The sequence below is a fragment of the Terrapene carolina genome, unplaced genomic scaffold (genome assembly GCF_002925995.2).
Source record: "Terrapene carolina triunguis isolate 2854851 unplaced genomic scaffold, T_m_triunguis-2.0 Scaffold231, whole genome shotgun sequence".
Classification (NCBI taxonomy): domain Eukaryota; kingdom Metazoa; phylum Chordata; order Testudines; family Emydidae; genus Terrapene; species Terrapene triunguis.
In genome coordinates, this window is record NW_020664582.1 from 10,518,778 (window position 1) to 10,526,954 (window position 8,177).

Here is an 8,177-nt window from a genome sequence, read left to right on the forward strand (position 1 = left end):
TGTGTTTATTTTTTATATATATATATATATATATATATATAAACACAGCCGTATCTCAGCACTATATCTCACACGGCATATCAGGCTTCTTTAAGTTGACTAGTAGATGAGTAACTCTTCCTAATGGTTATAACCTGAATTATTTTTATTCTTAAAGGCAGTGCTTTTCTCAGTGCCCCAAACAAAAGGGGGGCAGGTGGGAGGGAGACTGGTTTATTTGTACTGAGGATGTGATGCCACATTTTTAACCTTTTGAATGTTTCTTATACTGTAGATGCACCTTGCTTTGTATTGCTTTGCCAACAGCCAACTCTCCACAGCATTAAACTTGCTGTACCGCGCACGCTACCTCATGCTGTTGGTATTTGGAGAAGACCACCCAGAAATGGCACTCTTAGACGTAAGTGATCTTTCTGAGTAAACTCCTTGTCTAGGCTCCGTCAAGCTTGTTCACTTATTTTAATCCCGTCAATAGGCAAATGTCTCTTCATCCCTTCCAATGTGCGTTATTGCTCCTACTTTCCCACTGTGGGGAAAGGAACAAGCTTGCTGACGCATAGATAGTAGTTCTGTAGAGAGGAAGGGTGGTCTTGTGGCTAAGGCACTGGACTAGGACTCAGGAGATGTGGGGTCAGTTCCCGGCTCTGCCATAGACTTTCTGTGTGACCTTGGGCAAGTCACTTAATCTGCCTGTACGTAAAATGCGGGTACTTCCATTCTCACCCCCTCTGTCTGCCTTGCTCAGAGCTCTTTGGAGCACAGTTTGTCTCTAGTTGTGTGTGCACAGTGCCTAGTGCAATGGGGCCCTGATCTCTGTGGGGCCCTCGACAAAGAGCTAATAAAAATAACAGGCCCACAAATTTCTCTGTGTCTTTAGCTCAAAAGGCTTAGTCAGGAGGCACCTTTTGAAACTCCCTCTTGTTCTCTGACCTGTGTATGGTGATTGCCCTTAGAACAACATTGGTTTGGTGCTTCACGGGGTTATGGAATACGACCTGTCCCTCCGATTCCTGGAGAATGCTCTGACTATCAACTCCAAGTATCACGGCTCCAAGTCTCTGAAGGTTGCACTGAGGTACGGCGCCGCGGTCTGGGGAAATGGGTTGAAGTTTGTGTTTCGGGGGTGTGACGCTGTATAGGAAAGTTGGACTGTGAATCTATCCTCGTCGCATCTGGGATTGGGCCCCACTCTGGCTTATGAGTGCTGTCCCTGGTCAGCTGTGTGCAAGCCTCCATTCTTTCATGTCGTTCTTTTCCCCCAACCATTTATGACTGCTGCAACGTGAGCTCGACCGCCCAGTTCAGTTGGAAGGCAGCGATGCTTGATTCGTCTGAGTCTGGGATAGCTACTTCGAAAGGTTGAGAATCATGGGTCTAGAATTATTTACATGTAGGACCTACCACAATAGGTGCTAGGTGTTGTCCACAAACATAGTAAGATCCCTGCTTACTGTGTAAGAATGCAAACAGTAAGTGAAGGCTGTGGGAGGAGAGGGGTAAATATCATCAGTACTTTTGGGACTGAGATGATGGAAAGCCCCTGGTGGTTGGTTCTTGCTGAACTAGCTTAGAGACAGAGATCGTTTGTGTTTGTCTTTCACCGTTAAGGACTTGATCCTATGAAGTGGTTTTTTGTGACTCCACTGGGTGCTGAGAGCATTTGGCACCTCTTAGGATCAGATCCTAAAATGATGGGGTAAATACCCATTGCTACAGACATCTCCCTTGAAAAACTGGCCAGTGGGCATTGTCCCACTCGGAATTGCCACCCCCACGCTGCAGCCGTCTGCACTTCGTCAGGGTGAAGAGAAATCTTCTGAAGCACCCCCACGAGTCTGATTTGTTTTCCAACAATTGATGGATACAAATTCTGCAGAGAACCTCTTCCTGCATGCCTCCATGGGACTAGGATGTGCATTGAGATCCAGAACCGCCCTTAGAATAATGAAGCCAAATGTAGAAAGCTTTGTCCATTCCAAGAATGTTCGAGCTGCTGAGATCAAGCCAAGGTGACTCTCCCAACTGGAGAACAACCAGGTGACTTGGATCAGCAGCTCTTGCTGTCACTGTTGCTGCCAGTTGTGTCTTTCTGGTAAGATTCTGACTCAGGGCTGGCTAATTCAGAGATTCACGTGTTCGCTTTCCAAGAAAACAAAATGCCCTTTTAGAAAGGGGAGGCCCCTGGGTTGTTTCCTCTTACTGTAATTACCTGGCTGGGAGAGAAGCCTGACCAATTAGATATTCTCATGGCCTTCAGCATTACCTGGAAGTGCTGAGCACGTGACGTACAACTGGCATTTAACAGAAAACAAGCTTCCTGTTCCCAAGCAGCAGAAAGTGACCAAAAAATCAACATCTCAAGTCCAGTCTGAGGTGACTTTTCTTCTCTGGCTGGAGTGATGAGGTTTTGATCTACTTTTGCTAGGTTTTAGGCGTAATTTCCTAACCTAGAATGGAATAAATCTGAAGAGTTAACCAGAGAGAGGGTAACCACTAACACTGCCGCCTCCTTTGACCCTGGTCATCCCTTGAGCTGAGATGGTGAGGTAGCAGCAGATTTAAAACAAACAAAAGGAAGTACTTGTTCAGTCAACCTGTGGAACTCCTTGCCAGGGGATGATGGGAAGGTGAAAACTTAAAAAAAAAAAAAAGAATTAGCTATGGTCATGGTGGATCGATCCATTACTGGCTATTAGCCAAGATGGTCAGAAATGCAGCCCCATGCTCTAGGTGTCCTTAAGCCTGACTGCCAGATGCTGGGACTGGATGATGGGATCGATCACTTGATGATTGCCTTGTTCTGTTAATTCCTTTTGTGGCATTGGCCACAGTGTTGGGCTAGATGGACCATTGATCTGAGCCGTATGGCCGTTCTTGTGTTCTTAGCACTGAGCATTGCATGCACCTCTTTGCAGCACAGAAGAACTCTTTCTCCCTTGATTGACCATGCGTTCATTAAAGCTAGATCCACGTCTCTTCCTTTCCATTGCAGCCATCACTTGGTAGCCCGAGTGTACGAGAGTAAAGCAGAATTCCGATCAGCTCTACAGCATGAAAAGGAAGGCTACACAATCTACAAAAATCAGGTCAGTGGCCTATGCTTGCTTCACTTGCCCCATTCGGCTTTCCGGTGCGAAGCCCCTGTGCTGAAACCGTCCTGCATCTTACAACGTGGGGGAGGCTTGTTCGTACGAACAGCTGGTGGAGAACTCCTCCTATACTGTTAGGAGGTGGTTGTCTTACCACGTGCCTTTAGAAAGCTAGTCTTTCCTAGTATTGCCACAAGGTCTCCCGTCCGTCTGCGTGAAACACCTCCAGGCTTCATCGCTGCTGCAGAACACTAAGATCTGAGAAAGCAGTGGCAAGATTCAGAGTGCGCTTCTCACTCTCGATAACGCCCTTCCAAATCTAAGACACAAACCAGTCCTGGGCCGGGGGGAGCCTCTTGCTCGCAGAACTCACTGAGACGCAGCAAACCTGCCAACGTGTTCGGGCAAACCTGTTTGACAAAGAAGCCAGGCAATTGATTGAGCTCGCTCTCATTGACAACGTGCTCAGCCTGGTGGAGGACACCTCTCTAAACCTGAGCGAGAACATGCATCTACTTGATGCAAGCGCACAGCTTTGATAAGCAGCTGCCTGCAGGCAGGGTTGCATTTTATACCAGGTCATCCGCACTCATTCTACGGTGAGACACAATCCAGTCCCAGTGGGTTTCAGTAGGTGAAATCTTACGCGGTCTCAAATAACCATTTAGATGCTGTGATTCAGGCAGAGTTCGGGGTTTGTTCTGATACAATTTTTTTTTATTATTATTATTTCTGGCCAGCTTGGAGAACACCACGAAAAGACCAAAGAAAGCTCTGAGTACTTGAAATACCTGACTCAGCAGGCAGTGGCTCTTCAACGCACAATGAATGAGATCTACAAGAATGGATCCAATGCTAACATTATGCCACTTAAGGTAACTTGCATTCATTAGGGCAGTCTGGGTATTTGCTGCAGTAACAGCTGCGATTGGTGAACTTTGTTTCTCCTGGTTTGGGAGCTATTACTCACTCTACTGGTATTCCCCATTTTACTTGCACAGGGTTGCTTTGGCAGGTGGGATCTTCCAAAACAGAAGTGACCAAGTGCAACCTTGGATTTTAAAACCCCACCTGCTTAGCAATGTTCTTCTGGATTCCTTACCCATAACCTCATAGTTAAGACTTTCTTTTGCCTCCAAGAGAAACTCAGGTGTCTTGGTTTGCAGAAATGGGCTAGTCGGAAAGCACCTGATACTGCCGGGTGCCTTTTTCAAATTGACTCTTTGAAACCTTCATTTGTAACACTAGTTCATGCACCGATGTGACACACATGCTGTTGGCTTTGAATTTTTCAGGCGGTTTCATGGTCAGATAACTGCAAGAAAGGCCTAGGAACCTGCTGGCTTCTGATCTCCCCTAAACTTAGGAGGTTGGGTGATTTGCTCTGCAACATGGTCAGTCCCAGCTGGAAAAATCGATACAAAAGAATCAGGCACGCGCTGAAAATGAGTCTGGGAGCCTGGAACGCCTTAGTTCTGACTCTGCCGCTAATTCACTCTGACCGTAGGCGAGTCAGTTAACTTCTTGGTGTCTCCGTTTCCTCTGTAAAATGGGCCCTGGTCTTTGCAAAGCGTTTTGAAATCCATGGAAAGCAAGCACCACATAAATAAACGTTCGGCCTAACTGTGTTGGCAGAGCTAGCCTGACAGGAGGCTGGACGGCATATCATATCCTAGCAGGGCCATGCCCAACCGTCAGCACTGCAGGAATTAACGTGGGAAGAGTCTGGTTCCAAAACCAGCTGCTCTTATCTGTACGCGCACCTTGCGGGTGCGAAGTTCTCATGCTGTGCCTGGGAAAAGCCCAAACACACACACACACAGCGAGTGCTATTTGGGACTGGCTGTGCAGGAGCTACTGTACTGCTGGGTTCCTGGCTGTTCCCATCACTGGTTCTGCAGAGGCACTGAACCACTGGGGATGAGAGGAACGCGTTCGTGTCGACAGCCCCACAGCTCTGCGCTTTCCAGATCGCTGGTGGCTTCCTCCCCCCTCCCCCTTTTCAGCTACAGCATTGGAGAGATTAAAATGAAACATCTTGAGCAAGATTATGGACGCAATTCGAATTAGGTGACGCTCTCAGGCCAGGGACTAAGGCAAATCCTTAGATATACCAAGGCCAATTCTCCCCCCCCCCCCCCGCCCCCATCCTGTCAAATTCTGGGGGAATGGCTCAAATCTAAGAGACCATAAAGTTTAATCTCTCCTTATTCCCTGAAATTAAAAAGCCCCCATGTAATTGGTCCCAAAATTGATATAGCTAGTCAGTCCTATTGCCCTGCTCTGTCTCCCATCTCTCCTGTCTACATGGGCATTTCTGTAGCCTCCAGTATTGCACTGTTAATCAGGTTTACTACAGTAGTGCCTGGGGACCAACTAAGATTGGCCCCATTGCGCTAGGTGCAGTACAAATGTACCGGGTGCACCTGATTTATCCTTCCGCCCCCCTAGGAGGTAAGGAAGTATTATCAAGTGAGTCAATGCTGAGGTCTCTCTACTCGTTAGGGTGGCTTACAAATGACTGACTGGATTTATTTATTTTTAACCCTAGTTCACCGCTCCCAGTATGGCGAGTGTGCTGGAGCAGCTCAACATTATCAATGGAATTCTCTTCATTCCACTCAGGTAGAGTGTTACATGCGTCGGCGGGCTTTTTCCCTGGTCTCGTCCCAGTGCCCCACTGCATGGCTGTTGGAGGGAAAAATCAGTTTGCCTCTGCAAATCCCTGTTCCCCAGGGATTATTAATCTGACACTGGTGAGGTAGCAGGGCCTGTAAGTGTGTTTGGTATAAATCTATAGGGAAGTTTACAAGAAGTCACTGTCGAGATAATTGGATGGGAGCAAACTGATGGCCCGGTTCAGGGCTGGGAAGGATTTGAGCTGTTGCCCTATAGGACTAGTCCAGTGGGGCAATTACAAAATCAAATGCACTGATCCAGCCTTGGAAAGGCCCAGGGTATTTATATCCCTTCCCAACCTTCCCCAATCCTCCATGCTGAGCAGTGATCTGAGCCCGGCCAGACTTCACTAGCCAAGAAACTCTGTCCTGGCACTCAGCTCAAGAGCTGCTGGTAAATCCCAGAGGCTTCCCCAACAACGCTCACCCTCCTCGGCTCACGTTCCTGAAGCGGCTGTAATACAGGCCCCCCCCCTTTCTGCTTCCCTCCCTCCCTAGCCAAAAGGACTTAGAGAACCTTAAAGCAGAGGTGCAGCGACGCCAGCAGCTCCAAGAGGCCGTGAAGAGCAGCGAACAGCTGGAAGCAGAAGACGCGGTCTCCGAGGAGAGAGAGGCTGAGCTAAGCATGCCTTCTGCTGAGATCCCCCCAGCACAGAGCTCTGCTTAAAGTGTACCTCGCTTTAAAAAAAAATTAAACCCTCCCCTTTTTCTGAATCTGAACCAGGGTCTTGGACTCCCCTGGGGCAGCTTCTCCTTTTTTTTTGACAATGTTATTGCACTGGTACAATTAATACACAATGCAAAGAACTAAGTTGAGAACTAGAATCTGACTGCGCTCGTGTCCGCCACGCGAAGGGGGAAAGGTGGCCAGGATGCAGCAGCATGCGAAAGAACATCCTAGGTGAGCACAGCCAGTGGCTGTCACGGCCGGGGGTGCGTGTGTGTGTTTGTGTGTGTGTGCCACGCGTGCGTGTGTGTGTCATCAGTCCATTTCGACTTTGTACATATATCTGAATTCCAAATGAATGGTCTGGAGGTAGGACATTTCTCAGGTCATTTTATGTTGACTAAGGGACACTGTTTTGCAAGAACACCCATCCTCGTGCTCAGTTCTAGCTCGAAACCTGGATAACGATACCGTTTTATTAGTTGCTGCTCTAAGGGGGGGGGGGGGGGGAGCAGCAGCCATATTGGTTTGTTTAACTGTTTGAAACCTGTGAAGAGTGAGGGGAAAGGTACTGCTTTTTGCTACATTAGGATATAGCCATTTGGGTCCTGTAGCCTCTCTTTTGTTGTTCAGGTCCGAGTGGCCATGGGATTTTCATACCGTTTACATTCTGATTTCATGATCCATAGGTCATTGTGCAGCCCCTGTGCTCTCTGCTTGACCCTGAGTAACTTAGGAAATTGCATCCAAAGAGTAAGGGTTTAAAATAAAATTTAAAAAAAAAGTACCTGTCATTTAATCCATTTACAATGGAAAATCCCAGTGCCTCTCCTAGATCAGTGTTCGCATTAAAGTGGACTGTACAAATGAAATTCACAGAAGGGTTAAACCTGGCCTCTGTTGGAATAGCTTGGGGGAGGGGAGTTTGCCCTTCTTCCAGCAGCCGCTTTAATACAAAGCTGAATGAGCATCAGAAGTTAATCATCTTTTAATTGTAAGGTAATCGGCAAACTTCTACAGGTTTGAATCATGTGTCTTGACACAACTTAAAATTACTAGGCATTTTTCCCTTTGGCTGAAAGAATATTAAAAATCCCATAGCACTTAACGCTAGGGATAATGTCTTGTTTTGGGTTTGGGGTTTTTTTTGCATGCTGGGTTGAGATCGCTCCCAGCAGAACTTCCATTGCAGGCAATGGATGTTACTGACATGGCAGATGCCAATGAATGAACAATATTGACTTTTCCTTCTCGCTTCTGCCTGCCCCCCTTAAATACAGCATGCTTCCTGCCGGTGCAGTCCCAAGGCAAATACCTGCTGCAGGTCATGGTATGCCGACAGAGTTGAATGTCCTTTTCCAAGTAAATGAAGACCTACAGTGAGATATGATTGCTAGTCCAAAACCATATTGTGCTGTCCAAGGAGTCCGGTCTCTTTGTCAGCAACAGTACTATGCTAATTTGCATTGCTTTTTTGATGACCTTCTGGGAAACCAACTGCTATCACTGTGCTCTTTACCCTTGGTTTCTTGTACTGCATACTGGGGATTTGTAACTTTGGGGTGGAGGGGGAGGTAATGTACAAAGCAGGAGGCATCTCTGATCCAAAAGAACTTGCTCTCCCTGAAAAACATTCAATAAATGACTACAACGCATCTTTCACACAAGGGTTTTTTGGTAATGTCTTCCAGCCCTAGTCCATTAATTAAATCTCTTTTAAATAAAATAAAAATGTGCAAAGTA

At 47.0% G+C, this 8,177-nt stretch overlaps 1 protein-coding gene across 2 annotated transcripts in view; it reads left to right on the forward strand.

Annotated features, from left to right (window-relative positions):
• CLUH (clustered mitochondria homolog) overlaps positions 1-8,177 on the forward strand; it is a 55,642-nt gene extending 47,465 nt beyond the window's left edge. For both annotated transcript variants that reach the window (XM_026656451.2, XM_026656450.1), the window contains exons 21-26: positions 275-400; positions 954-1,075; positions 2,993-3,086; positions 3,830-3,964; positions 5,641-5,714; positions 6,266-8,177. In XM_026656451.2, the coding sequence (XP_026512236.1) occupies positions 275-400; positions 954-1,075; positions 2,993-3,086; positions 3,830-3,964; positions 5,641-5,714; positions 6,266-6,434 (720 nt within the window). In that variant the 3' untranslated portion in view covers positions 6,435-8,177. The remainder of the gene's footprint in view (positions 1-274; positions 401-953; positions 1,076-2,992; positions 3,087-3,829; positions 3,965-5,640; positions 5,715-6,265) is intronic.